The 17,904-nt window shown below is 29.9% G+C and overlaps 2 protein-coding genes across 8 annotated transcripts in view; one reads left to right on the forward strand and one right to left on the reverse strand.

Moving 5' to 3' along the window:
* Positions 1-1,698, reverse strand: part of LOC117177077 (methylosome subunit pICln) — an 8,810-nt gene extending 7,112 nt beyond the window's left edge. Inside the window, exons 1-2 of the mRNA XM_033367561.1 lie at positions 1,054-1,698; positions 470-596 (exon numbers count right to left, since the gene is read on the reverse strand). Of these exons, the coding sequence (XP_033223452.1) occupies positions 470-588 (119 nt within the window). The 5' untranslated portion in view covers positions 589-596; positions 1,054-1,698. The remainder of the gene's footprint in view (positions 1-469; positions 597-1,053) is intronic.
* Positions 1,699-10,722: 9,024 nt separating this feature from the next.
* The window catches only part of LOC117175875 (adenosine deaminase-like protein), an 18,395-nt gene continuing 11,213 nt past the window's right edge, over positions 10,723-17,904 (forward strand). For 2 of the 7 annotated variants that reach the window (XM_033365683.1, XM_033365684.1), the window contains exons 1-2: positions 10,725-10,959; positions 13,268-13,386. In XM_033365683.1, coding sequence (XP_033221574.1) covers positions 10,921-10,959; positions 13,268-13,386 — 158 coding nt within the window. In that variant the 5' untranslated portion in view covers positions 10,725-10,920. Of the gene's footprint in view, positions 10,960-13,267; positions 13,444-14,718; positions 14,917-17,904 lie in introns of those variants that run through there. The other 5 variants (XM_033365686.1, XM_033365685.1, XM_033365688.1 and 2 more) reach the window with 5 other exon arrangements.

Consider the following 17,904-nt stretch of genomic DNA (forward strand, 5'->3'; position numbering starts at 1 on the left):
TCTCAAGAGTTAAAAATATTTTGAGTTTTTTTTTGGTCCAAAAGAACGTTTAAAATTCTATTAGAATTTATTAGTAAAATATTGTTTTTTCTTTATTTTACGGCAATTTTCATGAGAAAAAAAATGTTTTGGCATCAACAAATGTCGTAAAGCAACGTACGTTAATAAAAAAATGTAAAGTTCCGGACAACGCGTTACTGTAAAACATTGTAATTTTTAAATTTTAGTTCAAATAAAAAAAACCTTTTATATTAAAAAGCTTGCAATTTGTAGATCTTTAAATTCGAAGATTTTCTCTAGATTGTGTTTTAATGATAAATTTTTCTAATTGCAACGTTTTAAAAGGTTTTTACGTTTTAGAGGCGTCTTTTTTAAACACTGGACTAATAAAAACATACATAATATTCAAGGCAAAATGTAATAAAATTAGGAATTTAGTTTGCTTTTACTTGCTTTTTGTCCAACATACCTTTCTGTAATATAAAGTGTTCCTTTTCCGAATTCTTTATCATTAACGTATAAAGTTGTTTCTTGTTCTTCATGTCGAACTCCCTCCTCTGGAGCCAAAAAGTTACTAAGTACTACCATCTTTGTATCTGTAACAAAAGGAAATAATATATACATGCCCAATTTGAAATTCTTCAAAATATCTGGTTCCAGAGACGAAAATACGTAATCTTGTAAACTCTGAAAAATTTCTAAAAAAGCTCGCAATTTTCGCATAAAAATCATTAAAAATTCTAAAGAAAATCCCTTGGAAATTGAAATGGTATCTCTATTTTGTAATTAAATTTCCTTGATGAGAACCAATCTGCGTAAACGTAAAAATTGCAAAGATAAAGTTGAGATAAGGAGAGAAATAAAACAATAAATCAACATTTTTAATTCGCCACATTAAGAAAATAACCTCTTAATGCATTGAATGGAAAGTAGAAAATATGCAGAACAGATAACATTTTTTTCGCTAATGATCAGGGAAAATTCCTCTTTTCCGCAAATCAATGTCATGTATAGGAGTCAGGAAGCAAACAGGGCAAGGTGTTACAACCTTACCTGAATTTGTTAACGTGGCTCAAAACGACTTCGATCGTCAAATTATGAGTTCGAACCGTTCACTCAGATATCACAAAGCAGAAGTGGTAAGTCGTTTCGGGATTCCACTTTACAAAAAACCACTTCTTTGAAGAACATGACAATCGGAGCACATCATTTTTTGGTCGAATGAGCAGAACCGAAATCACACCCCGGGTCGGAATTTCAGTCTTATTTTTTCGTTACCACAAACTTTCCACTCTTTGATCGAATTAATAGTGATCTCGAGTACTGTCAGTTGTATTAATAATCAAAACCGCGGAAAAGCGTACAGTATCTCAACAGTTTTCCAACGCAACTGTAAACAGAAATTGCAGCCGTAAAGTGCTTGCGATTTCTCCTTCTGACCGTCCATTTCTTGTTCTCATGACTTTCATAGAGATGAGGTCGTATTGTTTCCTCCAATCACGAGTTATTCCAGCTAGTCTCCACTGGTTGAAAATTGGTTTAAAAGGATGGCCGCGGGAGCATGTAAGCGTTGTGATTTGTTGGTAGAGTGAAATGGAATTCAAATTTTGAGCTTGAAATGAATGAATGAGTTAGAACAAATTGCACTTTCTTTAATTTATTGCAGTGTTTTTAAAACAATATAATCGTCAACTGCGATTCGATGACCTCTTCTTAAATTAATTTATCAATTCTATTTATTTAGATAATATAAGAATTTCAAAAGAGCGATAAAAATAGTAGAATGGATAGACATTTCGACAATAGACAAGATTTTGAGGTTAGTGTGTTTGCTCGGAACTGAATCCATCAACATATCGAAATTTACCGATAACCACGACAAAGATATTATAAGCCTAGATGCGGCACCTGTATAGTTCGAGGAACTAATTGTAGACGGCACTCCCGGCGAAAATTGCTCGATCCCCCCATGCCTCTCAACCCGAAAACCGTACACACCAACTACTTTGCCCATGCAATCTTCACCCGTCGAACAAGTCCATCAAATAGTCGATACTAAGTCGGTAAATACTAAATACTTAAAAATATAAAATACAAATCTTATATCGAGAATTTTGATTTATCATTTCCAATTAATGAATCAATTATTTGAATAAATTTCGCATCAAGAAAATATGTAGATGCATAAGATTTACTTTTAAATTGAATTAAAATGGAATTGTATTGTAATAAATATTTTTAGCTGACATCTTTTATGGAAAAAATTAGTCATTTTGCAATTAAAATTTACTGCCTATGAATTATATTATTTTGTTGTTTTGATAAAAAGCGGTAGAAATTCTACTAATTGAAAATATACGTTTGAAGAAATTAAAAGTTTTAATTGGTAAACATATTGAGTTGAAATTTAAAATAATTAATTTTTTAAATAAATATGACCGTACAATCGTATAATTAGCGATTTTAAGTATTTAGATGTAGAGTTAAATTTTATAGGAACACCGCCTCCCTTACGATTATTAATTTAAGTAAACAATAATTCGTAAATTTCTATGTTTGTGTAATTAATTATGAATTAAATAGATTATAATGAAACGATAAAATTATATAATAAATATATTTTTTATTTTATTTTTTTATATAATATTTTATAGAAATTTATGTATCTTACTATGTATATAAATTATGTCCCGTTTTTTTTTAAATTGAGAACCCCATAATTTCAGAATTGAACAAATGTATTTTTGAATTTTACTCGAGTGGTTGATCAGAATAAATAAATATTTTGCCTAATATTTCTCAATTTAAACTAAAAGGTCAGAAATTATTGGAAAGTTTCAAACACATTTATCTCTTAATTGTTAGTTTGTAATAAAATAATCCGTAAATTAACTATTTATTGTCGCGGGCAAATTTTCATCGGGCGCTGAGCCCATGGCTCGCAAGTTTGAGCGCGCCTGGAGCGCGCGTCTTTTGATTCCAGCGATTCCCGCTCACATATTTATTCTTTACATTTAGAATGCTTGAATGAAACTTTATCAAAAACATCTCTTTAGATCGCAGTATTTATATGCGTGTTCATATTCTGAATTTATTTCTCAAATAAGTATAGTTAAAGATTAAATTTCTCAAAGCTCTGTAGGCTTTGAGGTACACAATATTATCGTTTTCATATTATTTTTTATGCATGTATAAAGCAAAATATCCTATAAGTCTTCTTTCAGATTTTTTACGTATCTTGCGTCTTTTAGCGTAATATTGGAATTTTCGATTATCTGCATATATTACTTACGATAAAACAAAATTAAGAGTCCTATTGAAAAGTGGTTTAAAGAAATTTTGTAGGATTTTTCAAAACCTATCATTTCTCTTTGAGACTTTTTGTCGTATTTAGCGTCATTTGGTTCAAAATTTGAATGTTGTGGTGCCAAATTTCGGGCAATTCTAATACTTTCTCCATCATAAATAATAAGAATGTAATAAATGAATACAAATTTGTATCACTTTCTTGGGCGAATAACTTTTTTCTATCAATTTGTTTTTGTAGCTTTTGTTGTTTTTCCACAAATTTTTCATTTTTATTTTTAATACCATTTTTATGATCCATACCAAAACTACGTGACATGTCAAAAAATAATTCATAACGAACTTGGAGCTCTTTTTCGGGTAAATAATTTTTGTTAAATAATTTTTTTTTCGTAACTTGTATCATTTTTTCACGACGTTTTTTTTTATATTTTCAATGTTATTTTTCGCGAATAAAACAAAAGGTACGCCTCCTATGAAGAAGTGATTATTAACGAATTTGTAGATCTTTTTTGAGATTACAATTCTTGTTGATTCATCTTCTTTCGTATCCTACATAGTTTGACCACAAAATGGGATTTTTCATATCTCATTATTTTTTGTGCAATAAACATTAGAATTTTCAATTTTACAAGAAAATCCAAAAAGTTTGTATGATAATCTTGTAGGGTTTTTAAAAAGCAATGTTTTTCTTTACTTTTTTTCATATTGTACGTTTTTCGGCTTATAATTTTGATTTTCCATTGATATTACAAATTTTGAAAATGCTATAACTGACAATTTTCTTGTATAAAAAAAACTCATCAGGATAAATTGTTTGTCCTTCTGAGTACTATTAATAGCCGTAAATAAAAATTTGAAGTATAAAAAAATGGTCCCAAAATTTGTATTTTTATCCAAAATGGCTGTTAACAAACTCGTCCTTTCTTTTCGGACTTGTCAGGCCTTTCTTTTCTCATCCTTTCTCAATCATAAATGATGAGAATGAGAAAAATTAGAGGCCCTTTCATTTTTGTTATTAATTTTAGTTTTTAAATCATTTGAATTCTTCAAAGTAAAACGCTGTTACTTTTCTCTGTAATATTGATATTTTATCCAATATAAATAAAATTGAAAATAAAGTTTCTTAAGTATAGTCTCAATATACTTGTTCTCTGTCATTCTTGCAATACCATTTGCAGGGGGGGGGGGCATGCTAAAAACTATGGTTCGGACAGGGGTTGGGGGTCAGTGGAAGATAAGTTACGAACTTAGATAACATTTAGTATGTTTCCTTATTATTAACTTTTAAAGAATTGTTCTTTTTTTCTCGTTTTTTCGCTTAAATCCTTTTTGGTAGAAACTCGACTATTATATTTGTGGTTCAGAATTCAACTCGTTTGGTTAAAAATTCTAGCATTCAGTTTCAAATTTTATTATTCTGTAAAAAATGCAACTATTTTGTTAAAAAGTCATCTTGTTTCGTTAGGAATTCAGAAGCTTGGTTAAAAGTTGAACTACTTTGTAAAAAAATTATTCTTTTGGTTTTAGATTCACCTCTTTTGTCGAAAATTTAACTATTCTATTTTTAGAAAATTAATCTTCTACGGATAAAAAGTCATTTTTAGGCTGAACTCTTTTATTAAAAATGTAACTATTATGTTGAAAAATCGTTTTTTAAAAATAAGAATTAATTTTTTTTAACTAACAACGGAAACATTTCATTTTTGATTTAAATTGATATTTTTATTAAAAATTAATATTTTCTGGTTTAAAATTGCTCCTCCCGACTTTAAAATTGAAAATTTTTTTTTTAAATTAATATATTTTGTTGAAAGCTCGTCTTATTTCGGTAGATCATTAATACAATGCTGGAAAATTCATTTCTTTGGTTAAAAATTTAACTATTTTTTTCGCAATTTATCTTCTTTAATTGAAAATTAAACGACTTGGTTAAAAGTTGAACTTTATCATTAAAGATTCATATTTTTGGACTCCCCTTGATCTTTAGGTTTGACTCTTTTGTTGAAAATTTAATTTCTCGATTTAGTTGAAAATTAATCATTTTTTCAACATGTAACAATTTTCTTGACATTTTGGGTTTTTTGTTTTGTTCAAAATTAATTTTTTATCTGAAAATTTGCAATTTTACATTTTTGTTAGAGATTTAGACTTTATAAGTTTAAAATTTAATTCTTTTTTAGAACATTCTTTTGTTTTGTTGAAAATTCATCTTTTTGGTCGAAAACTAATTTTCTTGATTTTTTTGACATCGTCTTTTTATTAAAAATGCAATTGTTAAGTTCTAAATTAGTATATTTTGATTAATGATTTAACAATATGGTAGAAAATTAACGTAGGATTCGTTTGTTAATGAACCTTTCCGTGTTTTTTGCATGTTTGTTAAATCTAGTTTTTTTAAAATCATATTTCTGCAAGATTTACCTCTTTGGCTTAACACTGAACTTTTTTTGTTGACAATTTGGTTTTTTATGTTAAAAATTACTTTCCTTGAAAATTGCAACATGTCTATTCTTCATTAGAAATGGATCCTTTATAAGTTGAAAATTCAAATATTTGGTTGAAAATTCATGGAATTTGTTAAAAATTCGTGTTTTTTGGTAAGAAAATTAATCTTCTTTGTTGCAAATTCATTAAATAATAAATCACGATTTTTAAACCATTAAAACCCCTAATTGGATAGTTTTTCTTTGTTATTGCAAACTTAAAAAAAATTCACTTGAAGAAATAAATAAAATCAAAATTTTTTTCAATCCTTGGTGGGAATTGTTTTACAATTACGAAAAAGTATAACTATTTTTACAGGAAAACACCAATGAATATAATAATTTTTTTAAATACTGAGAAATCCAGATGGCCTTTTTAATCAAGGAAACAAATTTCTGGTCCTTTCCCGGCTCGCAAAAAATTATTGAATTATTTTAATTCTTTGGAATTCTTTCCATTTTCATTTTTTTTTGTAATAGCCTTAGTTGCTGAGATGCACCCCTAAACGCCTTATATTTCTTTAGAATTTTTTTGGATTCTTCGATTCTTTGAATTATTTTTATAAACTCTTTGGATTTATTTGAAGTTGTGAATTCTGATGAGCAATTGCAAGTGATTAACTGCCCTCAACCTTCTAAAATTAAATTTTAATGTGCCAGGCATAGTCTAGTTACTGGGTTTTGTAATTAAACAAATTATAAGGAAAAAGATTATACGTTTCAAATAATCAAGAAACAAAAACAAACAAAAAATAGAATTTTAATATAATTTTGATAAATAATTAAATGAGTAGTGAAAACCTTAAATTTTTCCTTGGAATCAAATGTAAATTGTCAATTCGACACTACAGAGAAGTGTACATATTACTTCAGTTATACCTTAATTATGCGAAAAAATAATAAAATATTTTAGGATTTAAAAATACATGTAGGATAAATTTATACAGTGAAGTATTCGAACCTTCAAATCACTATTTTTGTAGAAATTATATTTTTTTAAATGTTTGAAATCTCGCTACAATTCTAAAATATGACAAGAATTTTTTGAAACTTATTTATATAGTATTTCGAAAATTTCTCTTTTAAAAGAAACGAGACGAGGAATTAATTTAACTTTTTCATTTAACTAAATTCTGAATAATTTTAAATTTATTTACTTTTTAAATTTATTTACTATCTCGAAAATGTCCCTTTTTAAAAAAACCGTAAAAAATTAATTAATTTTAAAGTAATAATAAATATAATAATTTTAAGCCCTCATTGATTTTAATATTTTCGGCGTGCATGGACAGCCATGGACAGAAAATCACCAGCACTTTCGGCTTGGCTTTCGCCTTGGCCCCACCCCTCCCGTAGACGTAGGCAAAGGACGCGGTTGCCATAGAAACATCGAAAAGTTGAAGAGGTCAGCACCTCGAGGCATGCAAAAATGTAGTTAGATATATATATCGTTCTCCCACTCCGACCTCCCGTGCCGCATCTATGCTTATAATATCTTTGACCACGAAGGAATAATAAGGATACACATGGACATAGGAAACAAGGGACTAGGCATGCAATTGCGGGGGTGATGCAATGAGGGGGGAGGTCCGCCACCTTTTGATGTCCCGCAACAAACATGGCAGCGCTCACATGTTTATATTTTCATGCACAGTTTGTCGGCAAAAACACTCGTGCGCATAATCAAATGACACATTGTAAGATGGCGGCTCTCCCCTCTCCCGTGGATTCAACACCGCTCGCCCAGGTTAGGATGGCATGCCTAGTCCCTTGTTTTCTATGTCCATGAGGATACCTAACTCCGTTTCCCCACTTGGCAATAGAAATATTACCGTAAGTGGTATGCACATTACAGGAAGATCTTAAATTTTCGTGCGCAGGTGCGCAGTTGTCTTCTTCCTATGCATGGAAAATTGTGCGAGTGAGAAAGTTTGTCAAATTGACGTAAGTTAGAGAGGTTCTGTTAGTTTGCTTTGATGCAGATGGCAAGAATTTTTTGTTCTAAGCAGCCCTATCCGACTCCCCGACCTTTTGTACAGCAGCTGTTGTCACTAACAAGTTCCACATAACGGGTGAACTCATCCGCTAGCCACCAGATAGCGCGTCATTCGTCCTGCTCCTGAAAAACATTGAATCTTATGTGTCAAAACTATTTAAATAATAAAATAGCGGGTTTTAATTTATAATTCTGGCTATTGGTGCTAATAGTGAGATATAGTGCGTTTTCTTATCTTTTGATGTTTTGATGCAAAGAAAAGCGGACTCTTCTTTCAGTTTCTTCAGATTCGGATCGTCTTCTCAAATGGGAAAAAGCAATTCCTCGGCAGGATTACATTTTAAAAAATGGTCAAGTTGTTTGTGAGCTACATTTTTTACCCGAAAAAATTGTCAGGACACGAAAAGTAAAGGATCCCGATGGGAAGGTTATGTCCTCGATATGTATGTGTTTTAGAAGTTTTATACTTCACATATTATCAAAGAATAACTGAAATAGAATTCATATTAAGAATTAAAATTTAAAAAAAACTGGATTACACATAAGTTAACGAGACAGGAAATGTCAGTGTTTTGTCTTCATACAAAAGTATTGTGAGAGTTTATTATTATAAGCAATATTTTATAGAAATTTGAGAAGCATTATTTATAAAATTATAAAGTAGGAAAATAGGTATGTTTTGTGCTTTTTTTTAAACTCAATTTTTTTTTAATCTTTACTAACTTTTGTCCTATTGAAATATTTATCGTTTTATTTTTTAATTTGGAAGCGTTTATTGTCTTATTTTGAAACCGACCGGAAAATATAAAAAAGCTTCAAAATTAATAAAATAGTGGTGGTTTTTCTAAAAATATGAAAAGTTGCATATAAAAAAACTCAAAATTACATATTCTTGCCAATTTCGTTTCACAGTTTTAGTTTCATAATAAAGATATCTTATGAGTTTTATGCGGGTAAAATAAATTTTCTCGCCAAGAGTATTTCATATAATCAAATTTTCTAATTTTTCTTGTAAACAGCAAAAGATACGAAAAAAATTTTAGATACTACTTTGCACGTTTAAAAACGTTGTATTAAAATGACACTTGCTCTTTTGCAATAGATCACCATCATATGCGAGGAAAATTTAAAAATAAAATTTGTAGGAAAAAAAAGATTCTCTCGGCCTAAAGATGGTTTAGACCACATAAAGCTGATCAGATGGGTTTCTTATATTAGCAAACACTTTTCAAAAATATTGGGAAGAATAAAAAGGTGGCCTTTCCTAGAAAATATTTTTTTTTATTTTCTTAAAATTTGATGAAAAAATATAAGATTTTCTGGAAAATGCCATATTTTTATTCTTCCCGGTATTTAAACAAACTTTCTGCTAACAGAAGAAATATATCATATCAGCTTTATGTCAGCTAAACAATTTTTGAGGCCGGGAGAATTCTTTTTTTATTGAAAATTTAATTACTGAATTATTCTTTTTAGACCTGCAAAGTTTTATCTCAAAAGTTTTCATATCTCTCGTTGTTTACAAGAAAAAAAGGAAAATTTGATTATATGAAGAAAAAGAATACTCCTCGCGAGAAAAGTTACTTAGCCCTCAAAAAACACAGAAGATATCTTTATTATGATACTACAAATTTTAAACGAAATTGGCAAAAAATATATAATTGTGGGTATTTTAAGCAACTTGTCATATTTTCAGAAAAACGACTACTATTTTATCAATTTGGATGTTTAAAAATATTTTTCAGTGGGTTCCAAAATGATATAATAAACAATGTCAAATTGAAAAAGAAAACGATAAATATGTCAATTAGATTCAAAGTTTTTGAAGATTACAAAAAACTGGAGATTTTTAAAAACAAAACACAACAATAAAATAGAATTTCGTAGAAATTTTTTTGGGCAAATGGGAAAAATACATATCTCCTCATTTACTCTAATAAAGAACGTATTTTGTCCCCGAGAGATCCTGCAATTTCAATTGTAAAACCTTAAAGCCTGCATAAAATATCAATTTTCGTAAATTGGTCACATGCCCTTAAAACTCATAAAAGTTTAACTAGTTCCGGTACAGCGGTGCCAATCAGATTTGAAGACTCTCTTCTTTCTTCTTTGGTGAGTTTCTTTAGCATTAGATCTGTAGAGACATCTGGGTTTCCGCAGTGTAGATGCCGCTTGCTGGTAACAGCGAGACCTATCCGGCCATGGCGAGTAATGGCTTATTTCATTTGTATAAATTCATGTGTAGATGGCACAATTTGTGTTTAGCAAGCGATAGGCGGGTAGGTTCAAATTTAGTTGTGCTCAGATATTTATCTTTTACAACTTTCTGGGGTTAACATGCCATGCAAGCACGAGAGGTTCAAATCATGAGGTGCACGAATAACTAATCTTACTAGGTCAAGATTAAAAGAGGTAGCAGATGCTAAACCAACAATTTACAGTTTTTCAGAAACTTAGGAATTGAATGACAAGCAGAACTATTAGACTCACAGAGAAAGCTCTCCACACAGAATGTGGGGAATTTTCTCGTTTTCATTAAGGATTTTTCTAGTTCTAGTATTTTCCTCTGTTCATTGAAACAGGGACAGGCCCAGAGAAAATGATTAATATCTTGGTCAAAATCTCCACAAGGACAATCCGCATATTCTAGCAAGTTCTTTCTAGCTAAGCTACTGGCAAGAGCATAATGATTACTTCTAAGGCGTGCGATATTAACAAATCACTTCAACTCTCTCTTGATCGGTCCATTTCTATATGTCATGACCAAAGATATTATAACATTGTCATGACCATGGTCCAACAAAGCATGGTCCTGCCAGGCGCAAGTAAAAAAAAAGTCAACCAATCAGATTCGGCACCCTAGGGCACGCGACCTTTCCGACATCTTGGATCGAGTGCGGCAGTTGGCCCCAGTGAGTATGGTGGGGAGCATCGGTTCACTTCAAGTCGAACGTATTTGAGCATCGAATTGGCGGGACCATGGTTTGTTAGATCATGTGTCATGACGCTGATTGGAACCATGATTATACGGTGATTGGAACAGTCGTAAATCTGCGTAAATCGTGGAATCTGGTATCATGTTTGGATGAATTTTCTATTTTTCTGTCTATTGTTCTCCCGGTTTGAAATGAAATGGATTTAAATATGTACTGTCACGCATTGCCTAAAGTGGTACGATATTTATTTTATTAATTTGATATGCACTCTTGTGAAAAATATATCATAAAGTATAATGACAGGTAGCGCGTCATATTCTCATGATAATGACGGAAAAATGAATAGGCTAATCATTTTTCACTTTTCAAATGTCGTGTCCTGTTATTCGTGAGTTTTCCTGTCATTTTTCTGTGTTACTAGGGGAAAAACACGTGTGCTGCGCGTGCGATTAATATTATTTTTTCCTATGAAGTTTTTAAATTAATAGATAAAATGATCTATTTTATCAAAAATAATATAAAATAAAAGCAAGCCCAGTTTTAATAATAATGAATTGACTTTGATAATCTGAAGAATAGTGATAATATGGAAAAGTCTTAGGATTTATTTAATTAAAAATACCAATTCTCGAGGAAAAATGCTAAAGTAACAAAAGAAAAAATAGCTAAGATTGTAAATAGTCTTTGAAATCTATATATCGATATTTCCGGCGAAAACTTTTCAAGTTCGATGAAGTTTAATTTTTAAAAAATACCCAATCGCTGGTTTAAAACACTATCATAACCAGAAAGTTTTAAAAGTTGTGAATCTTTTTTAAAGTCTTTGAAATATACTCAATTTAAACATTCAAAAATGTTAATTTGCGGTGAAAACAACTAACATTATCCATAATTTTCAAAAGATTCTAATTCGTGTTCAAATCATAATATTTGTTGTTTAAAAATAAATTTTTCAGTGTGCAACACCACAACGTAACCTAAAATTGTTTGAAAATTATTATGAATCTTCTTTAAAATTTATTGATTTTGTAGTCATTATGTTCATTCCTAGTAAATAATACAACACAAACTGAAATTTTTTAAGCCTGTAAATGTTATTATTTTGAACAAAAGAAGTCTTTTGTTTGAAGATACCAATTTCAGGTTAAAACGCGTTTAAGCACGCCAACATAACTGTAAGATTTTGCTAAAATAAGAAATATTATTTGAAATATAAAATGTTTTGATTAAAAGTACCATTATTTGTCGACTAAAAACCCTGACATCAATGGCACACAATTTTTAATCTTGCTTGACATGTAATGATTTTTATTCGATTCCAGGAACGTGCCCTGAGCGTGTAAAATGTCCGCCGTTTGGGGACGTTTCACTGGGACCTGTGGGGAACCTTCCATTATTTTTATTTTTAACAACAATTATTTCGTAAACCGTAAGAGATAGGTAAAAATAGATGTCATTTTTGAGTTTTGAGTACCGTATATACTACATTGTAATATTGTATCTATATCATAAACTGACATTAATTTTGACCTATCACTTACGGTTTATCGGATATTCATTGATAATGATAACAATAACGATAATTTATTTTTGGAACGCTTCCAAGCGGCAGACATTTTACACGCTCAGCGCACGTTCCTGGAACGTTCCGTGCTATTAGGGTTATGTCAATTTCCGGTTACGTAAATTGTTGAAAATTTTCAATCTCGAATCAAATAATTTTGTTTTTCAAAATAACCATTTCAATTTTTGAAAATTAGGAACCTCCTTTTCGGAATTTTATGATTTTATATTCAAATTCTTTAAAAAAAATAATAATTTACAATGAAAAGCACTTTCATGAAAGATGTAAAATATTTTAAATAATTTTGTAGGTAATTTGTAGGTAATTTGCCGCGCAAGAGTATTTAAAACAACACTAAAATTTCTCAATTGGAATAAGGTTTTCCATGATTATTCTTTATTTGTGGATTTACATCATTTTAATATTTTCAAATTTAAGATACAAAGAAATTTCAATTAATGAAAGGCCAATGAGGTTTTCAGCAAATATGATTGGGAGATTTTTCAGACATATCGTGACACCACTTTTTTTAGATAGGATTTTCCTATGTTCGCAAAAAAACCGGATAAAATTATACATCTGTCATTATTTACCTGTCATATTTTTTCGTAAGGGACATTATTCAGAGTAAACACTAAAATTGAAAGATTCATTTCTTTTATCCTAGAATTTGAAAATATTTAATAGTAAACGTTTCAGGCTGCGAATTACTTAATTTTGAAATAACTAAACACTAAAGGTTTAATAATATAAAATTGTTCAATTCTGAAAGGTTTTCAATACAAATTTCTTTGATGTTTAAATTTTTAGTTTTGAATCAAACTAAAATTTGTGCAAATAATTTGAAAGTGTAATCGATTTTATTCGGTTTAGTAAGCGAGTTAAAACATACAAGGCAAACTAAAGTAATAAAATAAAAAAATGTATTTGTGTTTTGATAATGTTACTAAAAAATCATTGTAACTCTTTGGTTTTATAGGAATTGCACGCGCATTTAAATGGTTCCTTAAGCATTCGTACGTTGAAAAAACTGTACGAACTGCAAAATCCTGATGGGCTGGAAAATCTCGAATTTAAAGATGTCAATTCATTGAAAGAGTATGAGATGTCTTAAGTTATTTTTCATCCTTCTTTTTAAATCTAATATTTTCTCACGTAAGATTTTATTAATAATTATGTAGCCATGTTTTTGAAGTTCTAATATAATGTAATTTTAATCTACAGGGCTATCACTATATAGTAATCTATAGTATGACAATGCTATTCAATATTAAAATTTTTAATTAATTGAATAACCTTGCAGCAAGAAAAATACCTTCAGAGTTAGTTCGCTTGTGGCCTAATAAAAAAAAATTGGTACACAACTATAATACTCATTTCTATTTGAACTTATTTATCATATAATTTAATTAAATGACTTGATTTTTATTTAGAAATTTGGTTTTCAGAATGCAATGGTACATAATAATGTCACATTAATTAGGTGCATTATAGAATAGAGAAAAACTCAACTTCTACAATACAACATTGATTTTAATTATATCTGACGTATTTCACAGTCTTTAAACTTTTATTTAAGATGTGCAAAAGTCATTTTGTAGTGAAAGCACTACTCGAGTCTTTTTCTACCGAAATATTATTTTCCAAAAGTGGCTGAACTAAGTTTCACCAAAAGTGTTTTATAAATGGGATTTTATTGTTGATCAAAGTTATTTGGTCTCCTACTAACAATTTAAGACCAAATTAAAAGTAATCGATTGGACCCTTTTTGAAAAATTGATTTATATATTCTTTATAACAGTATTTTTAAATTACTATTTAGTGTAATTTTTAGGCTTATTATTCATATTTTTATAGTCCTTTGGTGATTAAGTTCAATATGAATGGACAACATGTTTCAACTATGACGTATGAAAAGGCATTCTCCGCACATTGTGACCCTTAAATTTGCATACGGCTCGTAATAACTGTCGTGGATATTCAGGGTTATATGAGTCAACATTGTATTTTAACCAAGCACTCTTAAAATCAAATTGAACAGTCGCCATCTCCTGTTATTTGTAGAATCCTAATCCCAGATTATTCCTAAAACAGTAATCTTCCACCTGAAAAAATACTGTGTGGACTTTCGGTGTTACAGGAATTTGCATGTGAAAATAACTACATTCGAATTTCGCGATAGAATTCTTGAAATCCGGATCAAAAAGTTTACCAATACAGTTTTTTACAACATATTTGAAATCATCGATAAAATAATCGAATAGTTTTAAAGATATTGAACAATCCAGAACTTAACTACAAAACGACAATAAGAATATCCGAGAAGTTGGCAAATAATAATCTCAGTTTTAACTTTGAGAGTTTAAATATTTTAATTTAAATATTTAGTTTTGAATTGTTCATACGATGAAAAATGACTTTAATTTCCAGGGGGATAAACTGAGGAACTGATTTACGTATAATGTGTATGTCCTGAATTTTTTCATTTTTTCCCTACTCGAAATTGTATCGAAATTTTTTCATCCTCGAAATTAAAGAAAGAACTTTGGTGCCGAATTTCAAAACTAAAATTTTTGTACTTCAGCACAAAAAGCAGTGTAAAATCTGACTAAAAATGAAGATTACGGGGTAAGTTTGAATTTATCAATACTAAACACACAGTTTTAATAAGGCTATGAAAGTGCTAAAACAATGGCTATGTTTTAGTTTTTATTAAAAAACCATTCTATGGCCATTATTTACTAATGAAGTTACTTTTACACTTTAAAGACTGTAAAATACGTTTGATATGATTTAATTCAATGGCTTCCTCAAAGAGGCAGGTTTTGCAATGGCCTACATTTTTAAATCTACTTCTTTGATATATTTCAATATAATTCGACCCCAGAAGCTCGAACATATAATTTAAAAAAAAGTACGTGTGCGTGTGTATGTAAATTTCTTCTGTTAACCATATCTCGAAAAGTAAGAGCTCTGATGCTGCAGTTTTGAAGAAGTGCAGCTCCGATTGATATTTAGTTCTTATAGAATTTTGAGCTAGATAAGTCATTTGGAAGTGTGTGTTTTTTTTAGTTTAGAGATTTCAAACAACAAAAAATTATATTTTTTGTATGTGAAAAAAATTTTGATTCAAAATACAACATCGTTTGTGCTTTCGAGACGCATCGATCGACATATTGCTGAAACATTTATTTTGCTATTTAAAATACAACAATACTGTAGGTCTTTGTTTCATATTAGGAATACTACAGTAATGTATCTGAAATATTTGTTTGCGTCTTCGAGACGCGGGAAATGATTTATTGACGTATCTTTCATAATCTACTTATATCGTTTTTACAATTTTAACAACATTATTTACCTTGTTTATAAGATGATTTTTCTATATTGGTAATACAACAGTGCTACTTTTGATGCAATTGTCCGCGTCTTCGAGAAGCGTGGATTCATCTATTGACGAACCATCAAAGACTATTCTTGATTAATCAATATAGAAAGTTAAAAAGTTGCATTGTTTCTATGAAGAAAACTTTTGTTTTAATTTTGAATGTAACACTACCGTAAGTTAAAAAGCTGTTTATTGTAACAGAACACATCCGTTGTAATTTTGACAGACTCTCTACTTTTCTGCAAATCAGATTTTTGGTAATATCTAAAAAATATAGAAAGTATCCTTTTTTTCTTTTATTGTTGAAAACCCTCCCTCTACGGGGAAGCATATTGTTTTGGTATCTATGAGGAAGCATGCCCTACCGAAAGAAATCTCTGAGTTTTCTTTAGCGAATTAGCCTGGCCCATTTGAGTCTATAGACAAAGTCGATTTGAAACAAAATAGTCTCGGATATAGTTTGAGAGATTTGGGTCCTTTTCAAGATCCTTTTAGTGGTCCTTTTAAGAGTGGTGCGACGGTAATATAATGTTCCTTTTGTATTCGTCACGTACCTTTTGTTTAATTGATGAATTTTCTCATTATACTTATTTTTAATGATAACTTATATACTGATATACAATTTTCTAGTTGAATTAAAAAATGTTGTCTTTTTGGGCGTATCTCATTCCATTTACGAGAAACGTTCTATTAATTCTAATTTTAAGCATTGAAAAAAAAAGTTAGATATCTGAAGTCTTCGAAACCCTGAGATTCCGAATTATTATGTTTTAGACTGTTAACTATGAAATTAAAAAAAATCTACTTCTAAATTTTAATCCGAAAGCTTAACAAAGGACCCTTGAGTGTCGGCTACTCTATTGAGATAGCCTCTCTGCTCGTTATTTATGATCGTATTCTTATTTCAATGTCGGAAAGGATATTTTAAAGCCTTCAGACCATTTAAACGAGCTTTCTGGACCTTTAAAAATATCTACCTGAGTGTCTGCGGACAATTTCTCTGAGCTTCTTTGACCTAAAGAATTTTCAGTATATACTCAAAGATTCTTTTCGGTAGGGTGTTCATAAAATGAGCATAAATAAATACACCCATGGTCAATACAACTGTAGTACGCAGAGGTATTTTACATGCTGGAATTTTAGTTTTTCTCTATTCTGTAATATACATAAATGTGACGTTTGTCGATACTATTGCATTTTGTAATTTAAATTTCCAAATAAAAATAAAGTAAATTATTAATTGCAGGTATGTGATAAAGACATTAAAAACAATAAGGCTTCCAGCAGTCCATGCACCAGAACGACCGGATCTCAGAATGGCCGGATGAAGTGTTGACCAATCAGAAAATTTCCGCGGAAACAGTGTCTCGTTCACGAGCCGAAGTTAGCCGCAGGTGAAATTTACTATAATGCGTGTCACATTTGTTGTGAGTGTTTTTTGTTTTCAAAAGTGTTTACCACTTGAGGTTATAAAAAATAATAAATGATTAACATAATGAGTAGTGTTGATTAATTAAGGGAACATGATGTAAGTATCAATTTTGCGTACAGTCTTATACATTTTTTTTTGCGCTTTTTATATAAAAAGCTTTTTTTGGGGCTTAAAGATTATGTGTAGCACATACACCGGCTTATATCGTTAACAATGCTTTATTTGCAAAAATTGAATAATTTCTAATATTTGTCTGGATGTAAAAGAGGAAGGGAGAATAAAAAAAGAATTAAAAAAATTTTTAATTATATTTTGTATAGTTCCACATTAAATTATTTGCAATATATATTCGTAATATGCATACAATTAACAATTTTTATTCAAAATTTATAACAATGTTGCCGATATACTTAGAATTTATTGTATTTTAAATACTTGTGTACTTAATTTCGCGCCAATAAGCGTTCCGTTCATTTATAAAGTTGTCAAACACATACACCGCAATGAGCGTAACTCGGAATGACCGGAACACTAATCACAGATCATGTTTGACAAGAAGGAACGTTTTCGTCTTGTCGAAGGTGCTATGCGATTTGTGTTACGGTCATTCCGGTGCATGTGTTTGACAACTTTGGAAATGAACGGAACGCTTATTGGAGCAAAATTAAGTACACAAGTATTTAAAATACAATAAATGCTAAGTACAGTCTGTCAAGTTAAAGCGTGGGTGGCTTTACTCGCAGTCGGTAAGGTGTATCGACATGATTTTGGTGTCAAAATATTAAGAAGAGCTCCC

Source organism: Belonocnema kinseyi, chromosome 7 (assembly GCF_010883055.1).
Source record: "Belonocnema kinseyi isolate 2016_QV_RU_SX_M_011 chromosome 7, B_treatae_v1, whole genome shotgun sequence".
Lineage (NCBI taxonomy): Eukaryota > Metazoa > Arthropoda > Insecta > Hymenoptera > Cynipidae > Belonocnema > Belonocnema kinseyi.